Consider the following 26,261-nt stretch of genomic DNA (forward strand, 5'->3'; position numbering starts at 1 on the left):
ATGGTGAAATACTTGTCTAATTATGCATATGTAGGTAGATGGGTATGATTTTGATTGCAAGCACATGAACAGAATATATTTCAACTTTAGTGCAGTTTTCACTCAATTGTAAAGTCTACAAAATATATTGTGCACAAGTAAGAATCGAGCATAAAATTTAATGTGTACTAAAACTAAATGTATATGATTTCTCTTGTATAGTTGGTAAATAATGAAGGGAAGAATTATGCTAAAACACCTATTTTGAAGTAGCAATTACGAAATGTTGTGTTAAAGAAATTACTAGAATTTAAGTACAAATAAGAGAAATTGGAACGTAACTGCCAATTTGTTGATACTCCATAGTACATATGGAATTTGAGGTGTGAATTTAAAATTGAAATATTTAATTCTAAATTAATTCTTTGGTAATTTATTTAATTTCAAATTCTCTCAATTATAATTAAAATAAATATTTGAACGTTCAAATAGTAAAACTGAACACTCTTCAAAAACAAACAACTCACATACATGGTACTGTATACAGAATACATACACACATACAATGCAGGACGTATATTATAAAGTATTATTTAATTAAATAATGATATCGACGTGTGATTATTATTTTGACTCGCCAAATAATAAATTTAAAAGTAGAATATAATTTTACATTATTAGTTAAATACTCCCTCCGTCCCCGATTAAGAGTCACACTTTTCTATTTCGGCCCGTCCCCAGTTAAGAGTCACACTTTTCTATTTCGGCCCGTCCTCAATTAAGAGTCACACTTCATTTTTACCATAAATAGTAAGTAGGTCTCACATTCCACTAACTCACTTCACTCACATTTTATTATAAAATAATAAAATCAATATAAAAAGAGTGGATCCCACATTCCACTGACTTTTTCAACCAACCTTCTTTTTACATTTCTTAAAACCCATATCCGATCAAAGTGTGACTCTTAATCAGGTCGAAAGGACTTTCAACCAACCTTCTTTTTACATTTCTTAAAACCCGTACCCGATCAAAGTGTGACTCTTAATGAGGACGTAGGAAGTAATTTTTATTAAATATAATTATTAAATTATAGTATTTTAATTCAATTCCATTAAATTCTAGTTTAAATTTAAACCAATTTCAATTTCATTATATCATATACATCAAAAAATCAATCAGAATTATATGATACACGGAGTATGCACCTCATTCATCAGTCGAGTTGTTATCAGCCACAAATAAAATTCCCTTAAGCAATTCAAGATAAGAGTGCAGACATCATAGCAGAAGATGAAATTTCAAATATGTACATTGGACAGAGAAGTACTGTTGAATAAAGACAAATGTCAACAGAAATACCAACGGAAGTTGTTACTTATATATATACATTTCCATCTATGGAGATGGGCTGCAGAACACATGCCACATTGCCGCTCACATTTTAAGAACTACCAACAAACTTCAAAATTATGTACAATTCATTTTCATGATACGGCTTTATTTCAGCCAAATGCCAGACGACATTCCCCACCCGAATTATGTACGATGCGTGCAGGCTCGCTTTATTCTGGCCTGAAACTCACCAGCTGGGGGAGATCCGTCGACTGAAGCATCTTGATGTCGTTCGCGGTCACCTTGCACGACTCCAGCATAAGCGACTTCAAGTGTTTGAGTGACTTCAGATGACGCAAACCAGCACTCGTCACCCGAGAGTTTGACATGTTCAAGGAAACAAGTTGAGTAAGTCCTGCAGTCAAAAACTGATTTAGACAATATCCAGTTTTTGCCACATCTTACACAAGCTTTGCACTAATAAGTTGTTTATTATTTGAAATCCTAATGAGTTCAAGGCCAAAAGATGATAACGAATAATATATCCAATAACAATTCCTATCCCATGAAATGAACAACAGGGATATCAGTTTCACATACCAGAGATTGATTCCAAACTCTTGTCCGTCAAGAGGCTGTTCTGAGATAGATTCAGCAGTGTCAAGGATGTAAGATCTTTAATGTTCTTTACTCCAGCATCCGTTAATCCACCACCACAGATTTCCAGAGAGCGTAGCTTCTTGAATGCTGGAGGAGAGGGATACAAGAAATAAATGAGGATGATCAAACACTTCAAGCAATGAGCAGAATTGTGAAATGACAAATTGAATTGGAAGGGGGTTAAAAGGAAGACAATACAATACATAAACACAACTGACTTGTGTACAATGGGATAAATTATCATACCTCGGAGATAATTGGTTCCAGAATCAGTAATCCGTGCTCCAAAAAGATCCAGGTGCATCAATCCAGTCAGACCTGTAATAATGACATAGTAAAGCTCATGCACACATCGAAACAAAAAGTAATAGTTACTCCATAGTAAAGCTCATGCACTCATGGGAGTATTACTCAAGAAGAATAAATTAACTAGGCCAAAAAATAATGCTAGTAGTGCTCGAATTGTTTCACAGAAACATGCCATAGTTTCTGCTTACTAAAATCGTATAGATACAGCAAGACACTAACCACCTAAAAAGTCTTACTTGTAAGAGCAGCAAGGCCAGCATCCGTAATTTGACGTGCATCTAGATTGAGGGACTTGAGAGATGATAAGCCAGATAACTTTCTCAAGCCACCATCAGTGACAACAGTAAATGATAGATTTAAATTCTCCAGATTAACCAGTCCTGCAAAAAAGAAAACCAACCAATATCAAATGAAAACTGAAGTTCTAAATGATGATTTGAGGTTAAAGTGCTTAGACTACTTAAAATGTGTTGTAATCATGTTTTGTTGTACTATCTATCTATACTATCAATCCAATCAAGTCTTACCAGAAAGATGGCGTAACGCGCTGCTCCCAACTTCAGTATCCGACAACTCCAAATACTTTAGACGCGTTAAACCTTAGATCAAGCAAAGAAGAGATAAAAAATCAGGAGGAAAACTTGTAACCAAATTGGCATAGACTGATAATATTATTCTGCATCAAATCATGCAATACAAGATGGAAAAATCATACAAGACTGGGTAAGTAGTTATTCAAAAGACACAGAGCCAGAAATAAGTGAATAACCTGAAAGGTAAAGAATCCCTTCATCTTTAATCCTGCAAGAATCAAGGTTTAAGCTCTCCAAATTTATGAGACCTGTTTGAAAAGGAGAAAGTAAAGGAAACTTGGACAATATATTAACAATAATCCTAAAGTATAAACCAACGTCCACTTAAAAGGGCACCTAAATCCTTATAAATGTATAGAAACACTGGAACTGGAATGAAATGGTTCATGATTTGAAGAGTTAACGTATAAGCAATATAAGTAAAAACACTACCTTTAAGGTGCACCAAAATTGCACCTGAGATATCATTGAACCCCAAATTCAACACTTTCAGAGACTGCATCTCTATAAAGATCAGAAAAGACAAAACATTAAGTTTTCTTACAAGAAAAAATCTAGAAAGATCTTGTACATTTTTCCTTATAGATTTACTTCACTATATCTACAAATCTCACTTGAAAAGTTTTCACATCCATTGTCCTTCAAATCACATCTGCTAAGATTCAAATATTGCAATGCACCAAGAACTGCAACAAAGAGAAAGCATATAAATATAGAATGATATATTGGAAAAACTTATAGAAAATATGTCAAACATAACTCTTGGAGCCCAGGGATACAAGAGATAAAATGTTAGATTTTAAACAACAAGCTATAACGTAAGTATCTTATAAAGCCCAACATAGTCAAATTAAGTAGAACATTTGCCTGAAAGTGACTCCAAGCATGCAGCAGTGACAGGGCAAGCTTCCATATTCAAGAGAGAGAGATTCTTCAAGTCTGCATGAAAATTATGAAATATTACTTACGACAGGCATCAGTAGCTTAGTTGAGCAATTTTCTTTTATATCTATGTGCCTTTAATTATTTTTCATGTTAAATTTTCTTGTGCTGAGCACCATAGGACAGAAGTTTTTCATATAAATCAGTGAAACTACCTCGTAGAAAGACTACACCATTATCAGTAACCTTACTGGATGCAATTTGTAATGACTTCAAGCTAGTAAGGCCTGCAATAAAAAGAGAAATGGGTTGAACAATGTAGCATAACACTCCTATTAAGGCAATTTCACAGGTCAATGAAAATCTTAACATCCAAAGATTTGAAATATGGTCTTCACTAGCACCTTAAATACTTAAGAATGCCAACCTGTTTTTGAAAGTCAATGAATCAGAAAGAGGAGGTGAGTTAGCTACCTGAGATAGCCTTCATATCAGCATCAGTGATGCAATTGCAGCAGTTGACATTCAGCATTTCAAGTTTTTCAAGTCCTGCAGACCAAGGGTAAGATAGAGCACACAAATGAAAGACTGCATGCATATAAGGCAATGCAAACAATATCCAAGACATCAACTTGCCAATTTTGGTCAATGCAGTAGTATCACCATATTGATATTTAAGCTACTTCCAATCACCAAGATTTATTCCTAGAGGTTAACTGATGCCACCCAACCCGACCACTCAAACCAGAAAATATAAAACCTATATAGGTGGCTCTGTTTTGTGAATTGCGATTCCGACAGTTTATCTGATAAGATGACAATTTTCTGAAGAACAGGAAAGGAGAACTAATGTTGGACAGATATAAACATTGCAAGAGAACACGACAGAGGACTGCAAAGCCCACCATCTTGACTGTGAAGTGTGAACTAATGAAACTCCCTCCAGGTGTTCCAATAACAAACATTTTTCAAATTTCAGCATCTCTAAGGTTCTGTTGGAAAAGAAAGCTCCATGATAGGGAGTTGAAAATAGCAAATCAAGCAAGGAGGGCAATGTGTAGGTGAGGAATGCAATAGAAAAATATAAAGCTGTGATAGGTTGTATCCCACCAAGCATTCGTCCCAAGACCTAACCTTATTTTCGTCCCAGATTTGGACCTTTTCGCTTGAATGAAATTTGGGTAACCCCTAGAAACGAATTTCCAACTTCAGAATGTGATTCTAACAGATAAGCTCCGATGTAGTATTTCTTTTATTGCAAACTGCATTTGCTTGTAATGACCTTGCGCCCGAAGAAAATAATTTTAACAAGACTTGATTTTTCCAGCAAATATTACAAGAGCCGAGACCTTCTATCTCTTTGGGACGGACCACCACATCGCTCGAGATAAAGTGAGTATGAATACACATCACGGCATCAGGACCATTCCAGAGGATGTCTCTTGTTTCTCTCTCTAAGGCTATGCGAAACATTGACAAGTGGTTGGAAACTTGAAAGAGGGAGAATATGACTTCCCTAATAAATTAGGATATGAAGCAGTTATGAATGCCTCTAATACCATGCATGATCTATAAATTATGTCACCAATAAGAGCTCAAAGAACACAAACCTTTTAAGTGAGCAAGTCCTCCATGGATCCTGGGACATCTCTCCATATCCAACTTTACCATCTTGATTAAGCCAGACAAAGAACTTATTCCTTTGGCGGTAATCGAGCTGTTTCTTTTAAAGCTGAGTGCAGTCAGGTTTGAGAGACCTACAAGGTTGAAAAACAAGCACAAATTAGATAGTAGGTCCTGAGTCTTCTGACTACATCAGAGTTCCCAACAGCACTTTGATATTACTTAAAGTAAACAAAACTTAAATCTCGGAAATGTTGTCATCAAATACACTTATACAACCGAATGCCAGAAAGCAATCAGATACTCTACCTGTGAATTTTATTCCTAAATACAAGTCAAGGAGAAAATAAACCAATATATCCCGTGGAGACATCACGAAACGAGTTCATTGCAACAAAGGAACAACTTCGAGTAGCTGGGACATCTTGCCCCCAAGAAGACAATTTTATCTAACCAAACAATGGCAACGCAACCATCTTTGCAATCATCCGAACAAAAATCAAATGTGGAAGTAGAGGGGGTGGTCTTACCATTGACCTGTTCAAGACCCTTGTCGGATATCTGATCACAGTAGTTGAGATTCAAGGCCTGAAGACTCTTGCAATCTTTGAGATAAGTTAACCCAGAGTCAGTAACGTCTGATGCTGAAAGATCCAAAGAGAGCAACGACGAACCCTGAGAAGATACAACATCCAACCAACTGTCACCAACTCCTGGGTACTCCCCCAAATTAAGATCCTGCAGGAGACAGAACAGCTCTAATGAGATTAATCTACCCCTAGGCACTAACACAGCTTATGGCCCTTATTCAAATATATCATTTAATGATACCTGTAGAGCACAGTCCCGAAAAGCTTCAAGTAAAGTATCAGTCAGGCATTGAGAACAGACCAAATCATCAAAAATCTGCTGAGTTATATCCCTTGGCAGCATGGAGAAAGTGCCATATTTATTTATGTCCTTCAATGAACAAAATTACTTATGAATACGCTTCCCCCATGTTTAGCTTTATGTCTGGTAAAGAGAACCATTAAGAATTCAATCTGAACATACCTCCCTAATTTTGTATATGCACAAATCCATAAGCGTGGGGCATCTTTGTTTCCCCTGGCTAGCATCCATAGGAGCTCTAGAAAATGAACCCCCAAGCCATTTTGAGCTCCCACTTTTAGTATATCTCCCAGATACTCCTCTGTTGATGTTATCGTCGTTAGCCTGTTGATCACGCTTCCTTGAACAAGCTCCCCCCATTTACAGCAGTATATTATCTATGCTATCACGAAAGCAGCAGTGAAACAGTGTAATTTCCCATTTGTTACGAATGTCAGGGGTACAAGAGGAACACGGCCCTGCCAAGAGCAGACAGATGCCATTAAAATTTGAACAAAATTACCATATGATTTCGTGAATCACACCTTCCTAATCTGCTTCAGCAGTTAGATTTTCTCATTGAAGTATGCATATTTTCAAGGACTTAAAACAGAAGCCACGACATAAACACACTGAATCGCGGATAAACAAACAGGAACACAGGAAAACAGAGCATAAGAAGGCAAGTACAATACGCTTGCAACTTCTACGAAAGAAAAGTATAATTCTCGACACAGAAAACACTTTTTTCAATCAATTTTTCCTCAAAAGTGTTGTCACAGAAGCCTCGATTCCTCAGTAGAAAAACATGAGTAATAAAGAGAAAAATATCTACTGTAGCAAGTGAACAATTTTTCTCTGCAATAACATCTAAAGACTGACAGTCTCTAGAAAATGATCTAAGGAGATATGAAAAAACGATGACGCACGCACATGATAGGAGGGATTTTCCTTAAAACACAATCATAAATTTAACTCACTCATACACACGCATGATCAAGCTCTCTATCTCAACAATCATCACGATCACCGTCGTCGCGAAAACACACACATACATATGATGATCATATTAGCCAGAAAAGGCGAGAAAATACACACACAGTGTCATCTCGAAATTGAAAATAAGCAAATTGAAAAACACCTCAATATTTCCATCGAAACCTCAGCAGTCCAAAAATATACAGCTTATTTAGAGAGAGTGGAGAGTAGCAGAGGACGAAGATAGGGAAGAAGGCAGCGTACAAGAAGGGGAGAGGTTGCCCGAGCCAGGATCCGAGCCAACTGATCTCCGCCACGTGGTGGCGTGAGGTGTGAGGATCTCAGCTTCGGGAGAGATAAGAAGTGTGCGGGTCCCACTGCCTCCGATTAGATTGATTAATTTTTTTATTATTAAAATAATGTATGATTCGGCATTGCTTTATCCATTTCAAGGGAATTTATTAGCTATGGGCCCATTTTAGTGGAAATTTTGGACGCAACCTAATCAAGCTTAATCAAATTCAATCTACTTGCATTATATATAATCCTATCTCTAGCAAACACGAATGATTGCGCCTTTTTTAATTCTATTTTAGTTTTCATTATATACGGCTCACCCAAAGTAAATTAAATCAAGAAAAAAATATTCGATCAATTTATTTCATCATTATAATAAATAAATCACTACTAACTTTACGATATAAGATTGGACACACGAAAATCCAAATGGATTCTTTCTATGATGTTGATGTCTTCAAATTACTAATTATTAAGTGCAAAATAGAATGGACTTACCTAAAACACAGTGCGTTAACCTAAGTATGAACTTTTTATTTAACTTATACTTAGATATATGTCTTCTCAAGCTTTTAGACTTAATCTTCAAGCTTTTATCAAAGTTAGTGTGGAGGACATTCACCTTTTCCCGAATGGGAGATTAAATCTTAGTAATTATGACAAATTAGGCTTTTAAGACTAAAAAAGTCATTGGAGTATTGATAGTGTATCTTTGATCTTCGCATCAATGATTCATGGTGTTAATATGTCTCTTTTGAGGTTTGGATACAAAATTAGCAATTTTGGATTACAAATTAAATCAGGGTGTGATTTGATAATACCAAGAAGAGAGACAAAACAGTCCCATTTTGTCTGGATAAAACTGATATAGACTAACAAATATTGAGAAACAAACGAAATATTCCAAGCACAAATTTTGCGGTGTCACAATTCAAGAACTGTGAATACCATAAACCCTATCTCTCTCAATGGAAACCGTAGCATCAGTTTCCATGGAATTCGCCTCGAATTTTATGGGATTAGCCAAAAGCCGCTCTTATCCAATTTCATCCGTAAAAACCGCGCATTTCTTCAGCAGAAACAGGCAAAATTTCACTGTCCAAAGCCGCAAGTTCTTGGCTTGCACCATTTCTGACAATTCAAGAATCGTGCGCTCATCGAAGCAGCCGAAGAGGCGCTTTTGCCGCAGGCTGACGGCCGCCTCCGCCGCCAGCTCAGCAGCAGAAACTGAAGATTCTGGCGTTGTGACTAAAATCCCTCCTGATAATAGAATCCCAGCTACCATTATTACTGGCTTCTTGGGTTCTGGAAAGGTATTTGCAGTGTTTTGATTTTCACAGTTTTGTGTTGAGCATTTGAGTTTATCTTTCTCTTTTTATGTGAATTGAATGAATTTTGGTGAGGGTTTGTGTTTGTTGCAATTTCGCTAAGTATACTGTGGGTGGATTATGATGGGAACTCACCCGCATTGTCGTGATTATAGACTTTTAATAAGTAGTTAAAGATTTATCCTTTTTGATTTATTTTATTTATCAGTGTTACTAAAGGTAATTGGCTAGTTTTTCTTATTGTGCTATTTTTGTTTAGTGATATTGAATTCTGCTATATTAGAGACTTTTTTAATTCTTGGACTTCTATATTGCCAAAGTTCTGATCTTGCTAAACATCTATTTGATGAGGGTTTGTGTTTGTTGCAATTTTGTTAAAGTATATGAGGTGGGAATGCACAGTGGGGATTAAAGACTTCCAAAAAGTTAAAGATTATCTCTTTGATTGATTTTCTATCACTAGAGGTGAATAGGATAGTTTTTTATTGTATTTCTATATTGCTAAAGTTTTTATCTTGCTAAACGTCTATTTGAACTTTTTATATGAAGTCGCACCTAGAATGTTTAGTTTTTATGTTGATGGAGTGACTTTGCATCGGCCACTAAAACTAATGATAGGGGAGATGCTAGTTTGTTATTATTTAATTAGTAGTCCATCTTTGTATTCTTGAGAGAAGGCTTGTATATTCCTATATGTACATAAGCTCAGTGAATTATGTTTACCTTGTTTTTAGCTGATGTACCCTTCTTGTTGATTCTCAATTGTTTTGCAGACAACCTTGTTAAACCACATCTTGACTGCTGATCATGGGAAGCGCATTGCAGTTATTGAAAATGAGGTATGAAGTGTAGATAGTATTAGCGATGGAGTGGATATTACTAATACTCAAATGGGCTTCCAGATTAGAGAGCTTCTGATATGATTCAATTGGGACTGCAATGCATTCTTTTCTCTCAAGAGCACTGATACATGAGACTTGAATGTTTAGTTTTTATTTGGAATATGCAGTTTTGGAATTCTAGGTTGATCAATTCTAATTTTGGTTGACTTGCTTGTATACCAGTTCGGTGAAGTTGACATTGATGGCTCCCTAGTTGCTGCCAAAGCTGCTGGAGCAGAGGACATTATGATGCTCAATAACGGATGTCTATGTTGCACCGTGAGAGGGGATCTTGTAAGGATGATTTCGGAACTTGTTAGTACGAAGAAAGGGAAATTTGATCACATTGTTATTGAGACAACAGGTAGGCTGACTGAATAAACGTTATTTAATGATGTTAAATTGTCATGACAAGTTCATTGTCTTTAATCAACATTCAAAGAGGATTGAGCATTCCTATTTTTATCTTCCCACTTTGATTGAATCAAAATTGATACTTGGATCCATATGCTGCATGTCTTTTTAGGATTAGCAAATCCAGCACCAATTATTCAGACGTTTTACGCTGAGGATCAACTATTTAATGATGTTAAACTTGATGGAGTGGTCACACTTGTTGATGCTAAGCATGCTGGTATTCACCTTAATGAAGTGAAGCCAGAAGGTGTTGTCAATGAGGCAATAGAGCAAATTGCATATGCTGATCGCATCATAGTTAACAAGGTACGAGGTTGTTGTGGTTACATGTTCTATTCCTGGAAAACTAAAACGTAAAGTTTGTTAGTGAGCATTAGCCAATTTGTGCCTTCTTTTCAGTTTCTTATTTGCTTAACTCGCGCCTTCCTGGAATGTCTTACTCTAAATCATGTTGCTTCCCTAGCTATGCATCGGATTTGACATTTTTAAGACTGATTACATGATATTTTGATTACAGACCGATCTTGTTGGAGAACCTGCAGTTGCTTCTCTGGTTGAAAGGATAAGGGTGTGTTTTCTCAAACATCCCGTTTGACTGCTTTTCCCCTTCTTTTTTCCCGTATCCTCTCTAACTAGTTCTTTCTTGTAATTCAGGGCATAAACCGTATGGCTCAGCTAAAGGGAACACAATATGGACAAGTTGATTTGGATTATGTTCTTGGGGTTGGAGGTTTCGATTTGGAAAGGTCTAATTCCATTTAGATCTTGATCATAAGAGTTGTGTCTCTTAGGCCTTAGCAGATGATCCTTTGTATAGTTGGTTTTGCATGCTGACATTTTGTTTAGTATTTTTATGAAATTTAATGTGTAGTTTTCTCAAGTTAAGTGAAAACATGCAGAATTGATAGTGCTGTTGACGTGGACCACTCAAAGGAAGAACATGGTGGCCATAGCCATGAGCACAAGCATGATCACGAGCACCATCATCATGATCATGAACATGACCATAGCCATAGCCATGGTAACTCTAAAACTTTTTGTTTCTTTACTGTCTTGAGAATTGCCTTGAAGAATACACACGCGTTTTGTTATACGATTTAGAAGTGTTAACGGAAATTTTATTATCAGATGTCTGTCTTTCTCTGTAGCTCCGGCCTTTTGCTTTTTACTTGAGGCTACTGGAAAAATCAAGTTATCCAATTGATTTACTCTCTATCTGAGGCGAAATGACATTTTTACCTTTATCTGAGCTGCTTAACTAATGTTGAGACTATAAAACAGTCGCGGGCCTTTGAGCTTGCCATACTGACTACTTGAATGCTGTTGCAGAACATCACGATGACCACCACCACGATCATACACACGACCCTGGTGTTTCTTCAGTTAGCATAGTTTGTGAAGGGACCTTGGATCTTGAAAAGGTTGGTTGCTCGACCGTCTTCATCTTTCTAACATTTATTCAATGGGAATCTCTATGCAGTGCTGATTTGGTTTGCCATATTACAGGCTAACATGTGGCTAGGTAACCTATTGTTAGACAGAAGCGAGGACATATATCGAATGAAGGGTCTTCTATCTGTTGATGGCATGGACGAGCGATTTGTTTTTCAGGTACACTATCTAAACACTTTCCTTTTTTCCCGATCCATAATATGCTTCTTCAGTCTTCGAAATTGTATGTTCTCGGGATCCATAATATAGTTTTCTGTCATCAACACTGTGCTTGAAATATATTGTGTTGTTTTGAGTAATCGTGTATTGTTACAGGGTGTCCACGACATATTCCAAGGTTCACCGGATAGACTGTGGGGCGCGGATGAAGCGAGGGTAAACAAGCTCGTATTTATCGGGAAGAACCTCGACAGGGAGGAACTGGAGCAAGGCTTCAAGGCCTGTCTGTTATAGTTGTAACTTGTAAGGATACATACAATACAATGCAAACCATGTTTTTTGAGGTCATCAATTTCAAAATAAAACATATATTGGCCTCAACTATTCAATAGAGTTGTAACGCTTCATGCCTTAACTTTTCATGATCATTTGTATTGCTATTTAAATAGCTTTGTGTTCAATATTTTATAATCTTTCTTCTTCTATTGGAACACAAATTTTGCAGAGGACATTCCAAAAAAAATTGGTTATTTACTTATTTTGACTGTGACGGAGGAAGTAATAATTAGTTTATAGGTTGCAGATGTCTGGTCCAACGCAAATTAACCCTTTAAACAAAACTACTAATATTAAGTTATCACAAGCATCATTTCTGAAAGAGTTTTTTTTAAAAAAAAAAAAAATCATACTAATATTCATAATAGTAACAAACAAAATTTATATGAGCATAAATCCATTTATTTACCATAGTTTAATTAATATACTCATAAAGAAATGAATAATGATATTATTATTTATTTTTTATTTTGGTAACATACACTATTTTAATGATAAAAATGTGCTCAACCTCGAGATTTTAAAGCAAGAACCTCCGACATATCCACGGTCTTCAAATTCTTAAACATGGTATGTACTTGCGATTGATTATTTATACTAGGTCGTTTTTCAATTTGAGTTCTGTATAAAGTTCGATTTCATGATGTAGCTCCAATTCATGTGTGCAAATTAATTTGGATTTGATTGTAAGGTTGGTTTTTATATTTTGGGGTTTTTCGAGAGAGAGATAGGGTTTCTGATCCATATGCTTGTTTTGAAATATTGGAAAGGTGTTGAATTTTATGCAATTTAATGGTTTACTGAACAATTTTAGGGCTCACACGGCGAAGATATGATGGAAGAGGAAGATGATTACGTTGAATATGTTCCTGTGGCGAAGCGGCGTGCGCTTGAGGCACAGAAGATATTGCAGCGCAGAGGGCAGTCTTCCGCACTCGATGAGGAGATTGAGAAACAGAATCTCGTGGAGGCAAAACCAAGTCTGCTGGTGAAAGCTTCTCAACTGAAGAAAGATCAGCCGGAGATCACCCAAACTGAGCAGATAATTCTACAGGAGAAGGAGATGATTGAACACCTTTCGGATAGGAAAACTTTGATGTCCGTTCGGGAGCTGGCCAAGGGCATCACTTACACCGACCCTCTGCCGACTGGGTGGAGGCCGCCCTTGCCAATAAGAAGGATGTCGAACAAGTCTTGTGATGCCATAAGAAGGCAGTGGCACATTATCGTTGATGGGGAAGATATCCCCCCACCAATCAAGAACTTTAAGGACATGAGGTTTCCGCAGCCCATTTTGAAGAGACTAAAAGCTAAAGGGATTGTGCAGCCGACGCCCATCCAAGTGCAGGGGCTGCCGGTTATTTTGTCTGGGAGGGATATGATCGGGATTGCTTTTACAGGGTCTGGAAAGACCTTAGTGTTTGTGTTGCCGCTCATTATGATTGCGTTGCAGGAGGAGATGATGATGCCAATTGCTCCGGGGGAAGGACCTTTTGGCTTGGTTGTTTGTCCTTCTAGGGAGCTGGCTAGGCAAACTTATGAAGTTGTAGAGATGTTTCTTGAATCATTAAAAGAGGCTGGCTATCCTGAGCTGCGGCCTTTGCTTTGCATTGGAGGAGTTGATATGAAGTTGCAACTTGATGTAGTGAAGAGAGGAGTTCACATCGTGGTTGCTACTCCGGGGCGACTGAAGGATATGCTAGCCAAGAAGAAAATGAATCTAAACAACTGCAGGTAATGATTGCACTCTCTGCTTCTTCTCTCATTTGCAGCTTCTGTTTAATAGGATTGGTAGTTGTTGATTGCTGCATTCGATTGTTAATGTTATTTCATAGATTCTGAAATAAGCTTTTTCTAAAGATATCTGACGTTAGATGAGGCAGATCGTTTGGTGGATCTCGGATTTGAAGATGACATTAGAGAAGTTTTTGATCACTTCAAGAGCCAAAGGCAGACTCTTCTGTTTTCTGCCACTATGCCCACAAAGATTCAGAATTTTGCAAGAAGTGCTCTTGTAAAGCCCGTCACAGTGAATGTCGGAAGGGCTGGAGCAGCGAATTTGGATGTGATTCAAGAAGTTGAATATGTCAAGCAGGAGGCAAAGATCGTTTACCTTCTCGAATGTTTGCAGAAGACGTCACCCCCTGTTTTGGTATTTTGTGAGAACAAAGCAGATGTGGATGACATTCATGAATATCTTCTGTTAAAAGGAGTTGAAGCTGTTGCAATACACGGAGGAAAAGACCAAGAAGACAGAGAATATGCCATATCATCCTTCAAGGCTGGCAAGAAGGATGTTTTAGTGGCTACTGACGTGGCTTCAAAAGGTCTCGATTTTCCTGACATCCAACATGTCATCAACTATGATATGCCAGCAGAAATAGAAAATTATGTTCATCGGATTGGAAGGACAGGGCGATGTGGGAAAACAGGAATTGCGACAACCTTTATCAACAAGAACCAAAGTGAGACAACTCTGCTTGATCTGAAACACCTATTGCAAGAGGCAAAGCAGAGGATACCTCCAGTTCTGGCCGAGCTCAATGACCCGATGGAAGATGCGGAGGCGATAGCTAATGCAAGTGGAGTGAAAGGGTGCGCCTACTGTGGTGGGCTTGGTCATCGTATTCGAGATTGCCCCAAGTTGGAACATCAAAAGAGCCAGCAAATTGCCAGTTCGAGAAGAGATTATTTTGGTTCTGGGGGCTACCGTGGGGAAATGTGATTACTAAGTTATGTCTTTCTCTTTACTCCCAAGTTTATTCTGAAAATAGCACGTTCAGTCTGAAAATCGATATATGATACTTTTCCACCTGCCTTATTTCGATTTATAGTTTGTGTCCTAAAACTTACTGCAGTTGGATAAATTTTTGAAAGAAAGGATTCTGGTACTCGTTTCAAGAATTTATTTTGGATTTCAGGGAATGACTCCCTGAAATGTTATTCCCACTGAAAGTCTAGACAATAAGTGTAAAGCAAGCATGCCAAACATAAATAGAATTACTCCTAGACTTCCATCTATCAGCTATCTTTGAAACGAGAAGTAAGCTTAGGTTGAATCTTGTAATAATACTTTAGTTCTTGAGACCTTGTTCACAATGGATGGATTAGCTTCTTGGTATAGGATCTGCAGTAGACCTGCTCGTCTTTCTCTTTCCTGTACATGTGAAATGCACACACTTAGGAGAAGTGAGGAAGTACGATATGCTATATCTTAATAATGAACAAGAGATAGCTAAAGTTCTCTTTTGTTTCAGTTTTTGACTTTTTTCCCCTAACACTGCTAGTTTGGATCAAACTCATCAAAGTACTACTTTTTTCTTTACTATTTACTGTTTGGTTCTTGATACCTTCACTCTCGGAATGCCATGGCTACGCGATTCTCCTCTCTCTGCTCCACGCTGCAATAGGTGACGTTGCACGGTGTAAAGCTGCAGGTGTATATCGCCAATCAGTGTTCTACTTTCTTCCGCGCTCTCAAGCAGAGCACCCTTTAAGATTTCAGCCTCCTCTTCAAGAATCTTCAATCTTCCTTCGAGCCGTTTAATTTCAGCTTCTCCTCTCCAGTTATCGGAGCTAGAGGTGCTCGTCGGCTGTACCAACTGCTTCTTGCATCTTGATGTGCTCGCTTCATTGGAATATTGATCGTTGGGCATATCTGTCTCGTTTGTTGTAGGTTGTGGAGAAATATGCTCCTGAAGACTGTAATCGAACTTGGTTTTCTTTACATTGAAGCAAGTATGTCATTTGTCAACTTGTAAGTTGGTGATCATGACTGCACGAGAGAGAGATTGGAGGTTGGTGGTGCAAGATTTGTCCCATTATGTTTTGCAGGCAGAAAATTCGGCTGGTATTTGTATGAAGGCGGTTATGACGTTTTATAGCAGCATTTGTTTTCCACTTTTAGAAAAATAGTGGGATCTTCTTCTGAATCTCATCACGTGGTGTATTTGTCTATATACATGGGTTTAAATTAAAGGTTCAAACTTCAAAGTGCTCTTCAGTCAAAGGCAGCTGCAAAATATCGAGCAGAGAATGAAGTACTACTAGATTTTACGGGATTTAGGTACGATCTCATTCATTGAAGCGTAAGTTCCATCCCAAAACTTATTAGTAATAAGAGTGATTCATTAGGTATTTAAGTTGATGTTTTTTATTTTCATATTTTCAATATGAGAGAATCTGTATCAGGAGATAAAGCAAGTCGGCAAAGACTAAGATTTATTTAGACACAGGTCTCCTATTTCCTCTGTTGAATTTTCTTCAAAGGTGTAATAATGCTGTTATATTGCATTTGTGCACATATACAAGTTGCTGCATTTTCAATGGAAGATGAAGATGAGTAGCAGCTTTGACTAGGCTACTCCACTGGGATTTCTACTTCCATTTTCAAACCTTGATGATCCAGTATCTGCATTAAAGAATCGAACCAAAGCTAAAGCTCAGATCATAAATGTTGGTTCAGATCTTTGCTAGAGAAAAAACTACGAGGAAAATGTTAAGAGATACGAACCTTGATGAAGTCGTCCAACATAAGAGACGACTCTTTTGTGTAACCTGCTTCTTGCAACAGCTGACTAAGAACCTCCTGCCCCCAGAAGAGCTTCTCAAAAAAAAAAAAAAAAAAAAAAAAAAAAAAAAAAAAAAAAAAAAAAAAAGAAGAAAAAGTTCGGTTTTGCCATATTTTCAGTTCCTCATCTACATCTTTAACTAAACCACAAAGGCTAGGCTTGAGGCCACACAAAACAATGCCTACTTTGGTCTTTATTAAGCTATCTAACACTACCGGAAAACACAGACCCCTTGACTATAAAAATCTGAATCAAAACTGGTAAGTGATAGTTTAGTCTTATTTAACAAAACATCCATCACAAAAATATTTGACTACTGTGATTCTCCTCTGTAAAATGTTGCACAGTATAATTACCTCTTGTTGCTTGTCTGATATAAACGCGCCACTGAGATCCTGGAGCACTTCTATAATTTCTTTGAAAGTCACCTTCCCATTGCTATCAGAATCATATACTTTGAAGATAACTAGACAAGAACAAGAGAAATACACCTTTTCAATAATCTTCCTTAACAGTCACATGTTTAGCAGTCTTATTTGTAGTACTTCTCTAACTTGATTTATCATCAAGGAATCCCACATCATAGAAGAACAGTTGAAAGCTATCAAATATTAATAACATCAATTAGAAGAACAATTGAAAGCTATCAAATATTAATAACATCAATTAGAAGAACAATTGAAAGCTATCAAATATTAATAACATCAATATTCAGCCATCCAAAAGTCACTGAAATTTGACTCAGAAAGCTCACTAAACTTAAGTCCACCTTACATTCATGGTAGATTGTTACAAAAACCAACTGTACTAGCAATGGATCAATCACTCCCTAAAAACGCTTAGGCAGAGGCGCGATACTTACGCTCGATTTTCTGTTGTACAGTTGCTTTAGCACTGAAAGCAGACAAGAATGCAACAAAGTCCTTGAAATTCAGCCCATCTGTCATTTTAAGCAACCTCTGTAACACCAGAGTAACACCATCACTTATCAGTTAGTAGTATCACACAATACTTCAACACGAAAGCAAGCATCAAAGTCGACAAATAATGGATTGAATCATCATCATATGAGAGAATCTACCTGAGAAAGTGGATTCATAGCAAACTCAGGTACTGACAAGAACTCATCACTTGAAATGAAGCCTTTGGAATTCCTATCTAGTTGGCAAAATCTCTTGTAAAGAGACACTATCTCTTGCTGAGTAACTATGCCACCACATTCCCAAGAAAAAATTAACACCATAAATTCTTGATTTTTTCCCCACAAAATTACCAAAGACAATACCTACATAGATGATTACAGTGTTCTTGAACTTCTTCAATATCATACTGAGTCAACACCGATAACGCACTCCCCATTGCTAAAAACTAGTATAAAATTATAAATCAACCTGCGAAGATGAATCAAGAAAATACTCCATAAAGGAAGCCACCTATCAAAATCGCATCTTTAGAAAAGAGTGAAATATGAATAATGCTACCTGAGAAAGAGAGAGAGATGAGTGAGGGATAAGAATGGCGAGTGTGATTCCGAGAGATTTGGTGGGGATTAAAAAGGGAAAGAGGATTGAGATTGCTTAGTCATCACCGCGGCCAAGAAAAGAAAGATTGTTGGATGTGGCGAGGAATTTGATGTTTATCGATTATCGTTATGAAAGTTGATTGGTTCACACAATTTTCCAATTTGATTTGACTCTTTTTATAATCTCTCAATACTCAAGATATTTTAAAATTAAAATTCATAATTATATTTTTCTTTTCTACCTAAAATTAAATGAGTAAAGTTTGAGGTTTGACGAGCTTCATGGGGAATATTTTGGCATATTACAGCAAATATTTGCATTAATTTGTGAAATTCATGGCAATTAGCAAGATATAAACATCAACTAATCAAAAATAAAATACAGTACTACCAGTTTCTACTCCATCATTTCCATAGAAATAGGCTCTTTAGAATTGACACGAGTGTGAATACATAATTTAGTAAAGTAAGATAGAAGGAGAAAAGCAGTTGAAATTGTGCAGTGGATGATAAGTCTCATAAATGATAAAGTAAAAGAGAAGGAGAAAAATATTTCTATCAATGAATATGGACTATTTTTTTTAGGACGGACGAAAAAAAGAAATATGGTCTATTTCTATGGGACGGCTATAGTATTTTTTTTATATTCATACGAAGATATGGCCCATTTAGATGGGCTTGCATAGTTAACGAATACTCTAATTGGGCTTCTTACAAATGTTTAACTTGGGCTTTAGTTCTTTGAGTTTCTCAGATGAGGAAATTGATTTATACTGATCCTCTTTTGAAAAAAATGTTGAGGAAATTGATCTTGTTAAATAATTTCAATGATTTGGGATTTCTCTCCCTACCTTTTTGTGACAATATTATAGCCATTCACATCACGTAGGTACGAATGAAACATATCATGTTTCGTTTTTATTGGAAATATGGAACAAAACCATCTATTTATGTACAGATTTATTGGTGGACACATTCTTAATCAGGAATGAAGTAATCAAAACTAGTTGATTAATAATTTGAGTCGATTAAATGAGATTTAATTTAATTTTGGACTACTACAAAAGTGACATAATAGTGTCGTCCACACAAAAACACGAATGATTGAGTGCTCTTATAGATGTCATTCCATGATTAAACTTTTGACTATGAAAAAAATGAACATGAAATAGATCTTTATGTTCAGAAAATTAGGACCCCAAAAATGGGTTATGTAACAATTTGTCAAGATAGTATTAACCCATTTTTAAAAAAAAAATCAATTATGTTCTAAGTCGTGACAATATGTAATACTAGACATTCTTGTTAAAAAAAAACTACTACTATGAATTTTATTGCCATTTTCCATGACAACATGAATATTTTCTAGCCACTTTGACTTTTATAAATAGGAAAACAATTTTAAAAATCAAAATGAGCTGTACAATTACTAATTTTTACTCCAAATCAGATTTCAGTCCCTCATTAATAATCGTAGCATGAATTCTTTTATAATAACAAGCTCATAATATGATATTAGCATACTTTTTTAATTAATACAATTCTGAGTTAGTTTGGTGGTAACTTTCCTTCAATAAAACCCTAAATTAAAATATATTAAAATTTGTGTGACTTTCTCACTATTAGTTCCAAGAAAATTTTCAACGAATCACAAAATTACGAGTGTAAAAAATAAGTTGCGGTGGAGGAGGCTCCCCAATAGATAAATATCCCAATTCTTCAAAAAAAAATTCACAGCCTTTTATAAGATTCCGAATATTATGAAATATCCAAATTTTACACCTTGCAAACATCTGCACATGGAAATTGCGAGAAATAAGGAAGAGCGAGAAATGGTATAATTATTGAATATATTATTGAAGAATATTATGTGTGTGTATGAATATATAATATAATCATTTTTTAAAAATGAAAAGCATTATGGACCATTGATAATTGTGTAACTGAAAATATTGGAAAGAAGTACTCCTTCCTCCATCTCATTCTGCAGTTCTTTTGGACATTAAATTTAAGCGTGATGTTTTTGGACAGTAAATTAAGTCGAAAGATATATAATAAAATGTGAAATATCAAAACGGTAAGAATCTTAACTCAATTAAACACGGGAGAGAGGAAACATGTAGTATAACCGAATTGATATTTTTTCTTTGTCATGCTTCTATATACATGCGTTAATATACTGCTATGTTGTGGGGAGTGATCAACTGCTAATTCATCATTTAATTGTTAACTACAATTAATTTAAGGCCATAAGATTTTAGAAAACGTGTGGTCTACAATTTGCCATATGTAATTTTTGTTTTTATTAATTAAATTGAAAAAGATAAAAAAAAATTCAAATAGGGTTTTGGATGAAAATGTCAATATAGTGTTCCGAAAATATCAACTCAATGCTTTGAGAATGTCAACACAATGCTTTAAGAATGTTAACCCATTCCTTATATTGACATTCTACATGTGTTATATTGATATATTTTATATAGTACGTTGACATTTCTGCTTGTACGAAAAAATTTAAAAAAAATTATGCACGTATGATATCGTTGGAATCCTTATGAAATTATTTGATATATGTTATATGAATTTAAAGTTTTGGGATTTCTTTTAAAAGTTAGTTATAACTAAACATATAGTTAATTGACATTAATACCCCTATTCATATTTTTTGGAATTAATCCTATGGCCTTATTGACGTTTTTCGTTGATCGTATTGACATTTAGGGATTAATAATCTAAGCCCTTAATTTAAAAATCTAATAGTTATTATTTAGTTGTAGTTAGCAATTAAGTTATGAGCTAGCGATATAACACTCCCCTATACTACTATTATATACTACTATTATGTTAATATTGATTATAACTTGATTTGACTTTTTTTATAATAATCACAAACATACAAAAAATCAATCATCCATAATAATTAACTGAATCTACACGGGAAGAAAACAAACTTCTCTGATAGAAGGTTCATCATATAAATTTTTTCACTACAACTATTACCAGGAATCAATCAAATTATACATAGTCTTTATGGTTTACCATTATAATGAAAAGAAAAATGAGTAGTAATAGATAAAAAGCTACTATTATCATACATAAAGTATACGGAGTAGTATTATTATATAAATATAAGTATCAATATTCAACACAGAAATTATTTAATTTAATAGTATAATAATACAACGTCGTTTCGTTAGCTACAATGTAACGTCGTTTAGATTGACGTCCGATAGTATCTCGTAATTAAGTTATCAAGCTATGTCAGCGTGAGAGTCTCAGTTGACATTCAAATTTAGAAAATTTTCATGCAAATTATCAAATTTACAAAGGTAAAGAGTCCATTATTATAAAACCTATAATAACAAAAAATGAAATTTCTATATGAAGTGAGAGTGATGTGTATGTATATACATATTTTTGGAAAGGGCCCTTATATCTTACAGATATCAGCTCTGAAGTTTGCAATTCATGGAAGGAACAAGTTAAGATATATATGGACTGTATTTTTCACTTCATTGTCAAATCAAACCACATACATCCATCCAAACACATCTTCTTTTTTCTCATAAATAAACTCCATCAAAAGTCTTTTCAAAATAATATTGATGCTTGAATTTTATAATTAACTCTACGTTGAAAGTAAAACTGTTTATCACGGCAATTAGTTGAAAAAAAAAAATTAATCCTAAAGAAAATTTAAAAAAAAAACTAGAAAAAGTATGTGTATGTGTCATAAGAATTTGATTATTTAATTTTATAAATGTTTTTATGTTAGAAATGTTCACTTTTCGGTGTTGCATCATTAGAAATGTTTTTATGTTACCATAGTTTGTAACCACACAATCCATAGTGATCACACACTTGTATAGCGTTAATTTTATAATAAAATGTGATTGAAATAAGAATATAGTTTCATTTAGTCATAAGTTGTCAATATTTTATTGCATAATGACTACTCGGCTACTCCTATATTTTAATACGCAATACAATAACTTTTTTTTAAGATTGAGAATTACAGATAGATAGTCAGTTTAAGTTACTCAAATAAGCAATTCGTATGGTGTTCATCAGATTATGGTAAACATAAATAGATAAATTTTGGTGTCCATCTATATATAGCATTTATTAACAATTTCGACTATCAATCAATTCAATTGCAACAATCGTTTCTATTTATTATGCATCAGACTATAAATTCTAAATGTACTTGATTTTACCCAACAGATCCTTATTTGTTGGCATAATTAATACTGCATGAAAAATTGCTTAATGTATTAGTAAAATAATACTAGTAGCTTAAAATAAATGTAAAATAGAAAAAAGGTTTGTTCAATTATTTCAATGGATAGTATGGAAAAAGGTGAGGCATAAATTATTGCTGAAAAGATCAGAGAAATTTGCAGGAAGAAACAAATGAGTGAAATGAAAGGTCCCGTGAAAGTCAGAAATACAAAAGAAAAAGTGAAAAAAAAAAACTAAATGCCAAGAATATGTATTTTATTGAAACCCCCTGCCATATTTACCTTTTCCTACTCTACAAATTCATTATCCCACCTAATCGATCTACTAATATTTAAAAAATTAACAACTTATAAAAATATAGCTAATTAATTAATAACGATTTGAACACACTATCACTTTCATCCTTATCTATCTCATCAAATAGTTAATTAATTAAAATATTAAGATATATGCTTAATGCTTCGCTCTAAAAAAATGTGTAGAATAATTACTAGTACCACATTTTATGTTCTCTATAAAAATAGCATTTTCATATTTAGAACATGACATATACTCACTTTAAATTTCAATGTCCTAAACATCATCACTTCTTTACCAAAAAACCAAACACTCTTGCATGCATTCTTGATTCTCCTATTAGCTAAGTACTCCGTACTACTATATTTAATGTACATTTTCTTAGGAAAAAGTAATTAGATGTATTATTAGTAGGGAATGAATTTTTTCTAGTTATTACTACTAAATAAAAGGTGACATAGAACTATAATTTGACATGTAAAAGTCGCCCCCTTAAAGTGTCGAGATAAAATTTATTAGTACTCCGAAGAATATAAACTTAGAAAATACTAGTAAGACTTTGGTAACATTTTTTCAAAAGTCAAAATAATACACTAGCTGTATGCATTAATTTTTTTTAGTCTGTTCATAAAAGTATCTCTAGCAATGTAAATTGAGAAAGTATATTTCTCATTTACCTTCTAAAAAATATAATTATACCTTTTGAAAAGTAATGAACTCCAAGGAAAGAAGATAAATTTAAAAAATAAAATAACTACTCCCTTCGTTCACGAATAAGAGTTCCATTTTTCCATTTTGGTCCGTCCACAAATAAGAATCCCAGTTCATAATCATCATAAATGGTAAAGAGACCCCACATTCCACTAATTCATTTTACTCACGTATCATTTAAAACTAATATATACAAGTGAGACCCCTATTCCACTAACTTTCTTCCACCCACTTTTCTTAACCTTTCTTAAATCCCGCGCCATTTAAAAATGAGACTCTTAATCGTGGACGGAGGATATTAGAAATGGGCCACTCACCCCTTAAAAGGTCTCATAAGGGGGAGGGTTATCCACACTTATATAGAGAAGTTGATCATCACCAAGCCGATGTGGGACAAGATATTAGAATTTTAACACGCCCCCTCACGTGTGGGCCGGAATGACACATCGGACTTCCATCACGTGGGTAGGCAAGAGAAAAGATAAAGAGATAAACCATCATCGACTTGGGCCCTGCTCTGATACCATATTAGAAATGGGCCACTCACCCCTTAAAAGGCCTCATAAGGGGGAGGGTTATCCACACTTATATAGAGAAGCTAAGATCATCACCAAGCCGATGTGGGACAAGATATTAGAATTTTAACAGAGGAAGTAAGTTTTTACCTTTTGTACCAATAAGGCATAAATATATTTTCTCAAAATGAAAGAAGGTATAAATACCTCCTCAAATACTATTTTTATTGAAGCATGAAACTTTATAAAAAAGAGGTAAATATTAATTATTTTTCTTTACATCTCTAATGTGAGACTAATTATCTATTAATAATATTTTAATTATCTTTTTTATCTCTTTTATTTTATTAATTGTGTATTAAAATTTTATATTATTAATAATCTTTTTTATCTTTTTTATTTTATTAATTGTGTATTAAAATTTGTGTTCAATCAAAAGTGTTATACTATTATAGTATTTGGAACGGAAGGAGGATTAGACCACAAAAGTAAATTTTGATTTGTTCGAGGATGTTGATCTCTCCTCAATTATAGGTAAAATGTACAGTAGCAAAATCGTTTGATCAAATCAAAGCCATTAAAATAAAATATGATAAATTTTGACTTATGAAACAGTAATGCTAGTAACTGGAACAAATTCACCTCTATTTATATTTAACACATAAAAAAACAAAAAACAGTATAGTGAAAGTGGGGTCCACTGGTGATAGGAAACCTGTAAGTCTACTCCTCGTTTCCCGTTTCAATGCCCCCGCAAATGACTCATCATTTGTGGCTCCCACCATTTATTATTTCCTCTTTTGGATTTTCACCATTTATTTAATTGAATTTATTTTCCTCTAATTTTTTTCCTTACAACAACAATTATTGGTAGCTTCGATTTTCATTTTCAATGAGTTTGTGTTGTGTACATACATGTGACTAATATGGTAAGATTTATTAGTCAACTTATATACTCCATGTGTATGTAAATATACATTAATAAGATGTAATTCATCTAAAATACAGAAACTTTCCACCAATTCTTATTTAATACGTGATTGAAATTTTCAGGTTGAATTCTTTAGACATTTCGACGTCCACCTAAGCATTAATTTGTGAGCATTTAACAGTTATAGGAATAAACAAAATATATGAAAATTTGTGAAATTTGAAAAAAATAATTGTAATCCATGAGCAAAATCAAAATTAATTATTTGTCGTTCCTCTAAAAACAGTTCATTTATGTCTGTCAAAATTAATTCATTTAATTTTTAGAAATATTTTCACTATACATTACACTAATATTACTAACAATAATATGAACCCTTTTTTTACTCATGTTATTTCAACTACTCTCACTTTATTTTTCTTTTATTATTTTGCATTTAAACTGTCATCCCAAATTATTTGTGATACAAATATTAAAATTATACCTTATCTCTTATCAGTACTAGAACCCAAAACCAATATTGGCAAAAAAGAGTTTTGACATTTTTCACACCCCTCATCCACAAAAATCTAACTACAAAATATTAAAAGAAGTAGATGAAGTAAAATTTAAAATAAATAAAAAACACAGCATAAAAGGAACTCCATTTTTTTGCCTCTCTTCCCGCTTTCACAAACTCACCGACCTTCATCCGATGGCGTCGTCTTCTTCTTCTTCCAACCCGAACCGAAACCCATACCCGCACCCGTTATTCATGCAAGCCTTCGACCCCAACTCCATACCCAACACCACCTTCGTCCAAGCCGACCCGTCCACGTTCCGCGCCGTCGTCCAGCGCCTCACCGGCGCATCATCCGCCGGAAAACCCATCTCCGGCGACATCGGTCCCCGCCGGCCGGCGTTCAAGCTCCACGAGCGGCGCCCCACTGCCCGGAAGCTGGAGATCAAACTCGGCGGCGGCGGCGCATTGCATTCTCCGGCGAGAGGTCACCGGAGCTTCGCCGGAGAAGGGGCGTCGCCGGTGTCGCCGCTGGAGTATCTGGCGGCGCGTGGGAGCCCGAGGTCGCCGGAGGAGAGAGCCATTGCCGAGAAGGGATTTTATTTTCACCCGAGCCCGCTTAGCACTCCGAGAGGATCCGACCCGCCGGAGCTGCTGCCGCTCTTCCCCCTGCATTCGCCAAGAGATAATTAATTTATTTATTTTAATTAGTATTTTTTTATTGGGATTAGTAGTGTTTAATTATTGGTTTAGTATATTATAAATGTGTGTGTGTGTGTTTGTAAAAATGTTTAGATGTTAGAAAGTGGTGTAATATTTGTGGTTAGAGTGTTATGATGAACTGTTAATTAAAGGTGTATCTAGTTATTGATGA

The 26,261-nt window shown here is 35.1% G+C and overlaps 6 protein-coding genes across 13 annotated transcripts; 3 read left to right on the plus strand and 3 right to left on the minus strand.

Moving 5' to 3' along the window:
- Positions 1–1,263: 1,263 nt before the first annotated feature.
- Positions 1,264–7,541, minus strand: LOC125205454 (dynein regulatory complex subunit 6). 3 transcript variants are annotated; one of them, XM_048104394.1, is made up of 17 exons: positions 7,393–7,541; positions 6,435–6,730; positions 6,213–6,341; positions 5,912–6,119; positions 5,369–5,515; positions 5,108–5,218; positions 4,233–4,307; positions 3,974–4,045; positions 3,744–3,815; positions 3,491–3,562; positions 3,309–3,380; positions 3,053–3,124; positions 2,811–2,882; positions 2,520–2,663; positions 2,221–2,292; positions 1,915–2,061; positions 1,264–1,729 (listed from the first exon to the last, which is right to left on the minus strand). In XM_048104394.1, the coding sequence occupies exons 2-17, from the start codon at positions 6,630–6,632 to the stop codon at positions 1,545–1,547; spliced, it is 1,848 nt and encodes a 615-aa protein (XP_047960351.1). In that variant the 5' UTR covers positions 6,633–6,730; positions 7,393–7,541; the 3' UTR covers positions 1,264–1,544. The 3 variants fall into 3 exon arrangements, with proteins under 3 accessions (XP_047960351.1, XP_047960352.1, XP_047960353.1); XM_048104395.1 differs by lacking the exon at positions 7,393–7,541 and adding an exon at positions 7,232–7,366; XM_048104396.1 differs by lacking the exon at positions 5,108–5,218 and having other exon boundaries at positions 7,393–7,540.
- Positions 7,542–8,391: 850 nt separating this feature from the next.
- Positions 8,392–12,224, plus strand: LOC125208199 (P-loop guanosine triphosphatase YjiA-like). Its single transcript, XM_048107783.1, has 10 exons — positions 8,392–8,839; positions 9,628–9,693; positions 9,919–10,099; positions 10,262–10,458; positions 10,670–10,720; positions 10,807–10,898; positions 11,052–11,173; positions 11,482–11,573; positions 11,659–11,763; positions 11,920–12,224. The coding sequence occupies exons 1-10, from the start codon at positions 8,495–8,497 to the stop codon at positions 12,055–12,057; spliced, it is 1,389 nt and encodes a 462-aa protein (XP_047963740.1). The 5' UTR covers positions 8,392–8,494; the 3' UTR covers positions 12,058–12,224.
- A 383-nt stretch (positions 12,225–12,607) lies between these two features.
- On the plus strand, positions 12,608–14,930 carry LOC125204496 (DEAD-box ATP-dependent RNA helicase 35). 2 transcript variants are annotated; one of them, XM_048103166.1, is made up of 3 exons: positions 12,608–12,669; positions 12,914–13,833; positions 13,960–14,930. In XM_048103166.1, exons 1-3 carry the CDS (start codon positions 12,667–12,669, stop codon positions 14,822–14,824), a joined length of 1,788 nt encoding a protein of 595 aa, XP_047959123.1. In that variant the 5' UTR covers positions 12,608–12,666; the 3' UTR covers positions 14,825–14,930. The 2 variants fall into 2 exon arrangements, with proteins under 2 accessions (XP_047959123.1, XP_047959124.1); XM_048103167.1 differs by lacking the exon at positions 12,608–12,669 and adding an exon at positions 12,670–12,790.
- Positions 14,931–15,047: 117 nt separating this feature from the next.
- On the minus strand, positions 15,048–16,186 carry LOC125204499. Its single transcript, XM_048103173.1, has 2 exons — positions 15,450–16,186; positions 15,048–15,256 (listed from the first exon to the last, which is right to left on the minus strand). The coding sequence occupies exons 1-2, from the start codon at positions 15,753–15,755 to the stop codon at positions 15,149–15,151; spliced, it is 414 nt and encodes a 137-aa protein (XP_047959130.1). The 5' UTR covers positions 15,756–16,186; the 3' UTR covers positions 15,048–15,148.
- Positions 16,187–16,294: 108 nt separating this feature from the next.
- On the minus strand, positions 16,295–18,324 carry LOC125204497 (calcineurin subunit B-like). 5 transcript variants are annotated; one of them, XM_048103171.1, is made up of 7 exons: positions 18,152–18,324; positions 17,956–18,061; positions 17,752–17,876; positions 17,533–17,629; positions 17,027–17,136; positions 16,613–16,702; positions 16,295–16,534 (listed from the first exon to the last, which is right to left on the minus strand). In XM_048103171.1, the coding sequence occupies exons 2-7, from the start codon at positions 17,996–17,998 to the stop codon at positions 16,460–16,462; spliced, it is 540 nt and encodes a 179-aa protein (XP_047959128.1). In that variant the 5' UTR covers positions 17,999–18,061; positions 18,152–18,324; the 3' UTR covers positions 16,295–16,459. The 5 variants fall into 5 exon arrangements, with proteins under 5 accessions (XP_047959128.1, XP_047959125.1, XP_047959126.1 ...); XM_048103168.1 differs by having other exon boundaries at positions 17,960–18,061; positions 18,152–18,322; XM_048103169.1 differs by having other exon boundaries at positions 16,613–16,687; positions 17,960–18,061; positions 18,152–18,317.
- Positions 18,325–25,513: 7,189 nt separating this feature from the next.
- Positions 25,514–26,261, plus strand: LOC125203170 (VQ motif-containing protein 11-like). The gene has a single exon (XM_048101473.1). The coding sequence runs from the start codon at positions 25,583–25,585 to the stop codon at positions 26,078–26,080; it is 498 nt and encodes a 165-aa protein (XP_047957430.1). The 5' UTR covers positions 25,514–25,582; the 3' UTR covers positions 26,081–26,261.

The sequence above is a fragment of the Salvia hispanica genome, chromosome 2, assembly GCF_023119035.1.
Source record: "Salvia hispanica cultivar TCC Black 2014 chromosome 2, UniMelb_Shisp_WGS_1.0, whole genome shotgun sequence".
Classification (NCBI taxonomy): Eukaryota; Viridiplantae; Streptophyta; class Magnoliopsida; order Lamiales; family Lamiaceae; genus Salvia; species Salvia hispanica.

Coding starts and splice junctions, on each gene's coding strand:
- LOC125205454 (XM_048104394.1), bottom strand. CDS start 6,632: ATGGGGGGAGCTTGTTCAAGGAAGCGTGATCAACAGGCTAACGACGAT. Junction 4,046..4,232: donor TGATATGAAGGCTATCTCAG/GTAGCTAACTCA, acceptor TTTTTATTGCAG/GCCTTACTAGCTTGAAGTCA. Junction 3,816..3,973: donor TGGTGTAGTCTTTCTACGAG/GTAGTTTCACTG, acceptor ATTTTCATGCAG/ACTTGAAGAATCTCTCTCTC.
- LOC125204496 (XM_048103166.1), top strand. Junction 13,834..13,959: donor ATGAATCTAAACAACTGCAG/GTAATGATTGCA, acceptor CTTTTTCTAAAG/ATATCTGACGTTAGATGAGG.
- LOC125203170 (XM_048101473.1), top strand. CDS start 25,583: ATGGCGTCGTCTTCTTCTTCTTCCAACCCGAACCGAAACCCATACCCG.
- LOC125204499 (XM_048103173.1), bottom strand. CDS start 15,755: ATGCCCAACGATCAATATTCCAATGAAGCGAGCACATCAAGATGCAAG. Junction 15,257..15,449: donor ATGGCATTCCGAGAGTGAAG/GTATCAAGAACC, acceptor TCACATGTACAG/GAAAGAGAAAGACGAGCAGG.
- LOC125204497 (XM_048103168.1), bottom strand. CDS start 18,029: ATGGGGAGTGCGTTATCGGTGTTGACTCAGTATGATATTGAAGAAGTT. Junction 17,877..17,959: donor AGAACACTGTAATCATCTAT/GTAGGTATTGTC, acceptor GTGGTGGCATAG/TTACTCAGCAAGAGATAGTG. Junction 17,137..17,532: donor TGTACAACAGAAAATCGAGC/GTAAGTATCGCG, acceptor GTTCTTGTCTAG/TTATCTTCAAAGTATATGAT.
- LOC125208199 (XM_048107783.1), top strand. CDS start 8,495: ATGGAAACCGTAGCATCAGTTTCCATGGAATTCGCCTCGAATTTTATG. Junction 8,840..9,627: donor GCTTCTTGGGTTCTGGAAAG/GTATTTGCAGTG, acceptor ATTGTTTTGCAG/ACAACCTTGTTAAACCACAT. Junction 11,764..11,919: donor ACGAGCGATTTGTTTTTCAG/GTACACTATCTA, acceptor GTATTGTTACAG/GGTGTCCACGACATATTCCA.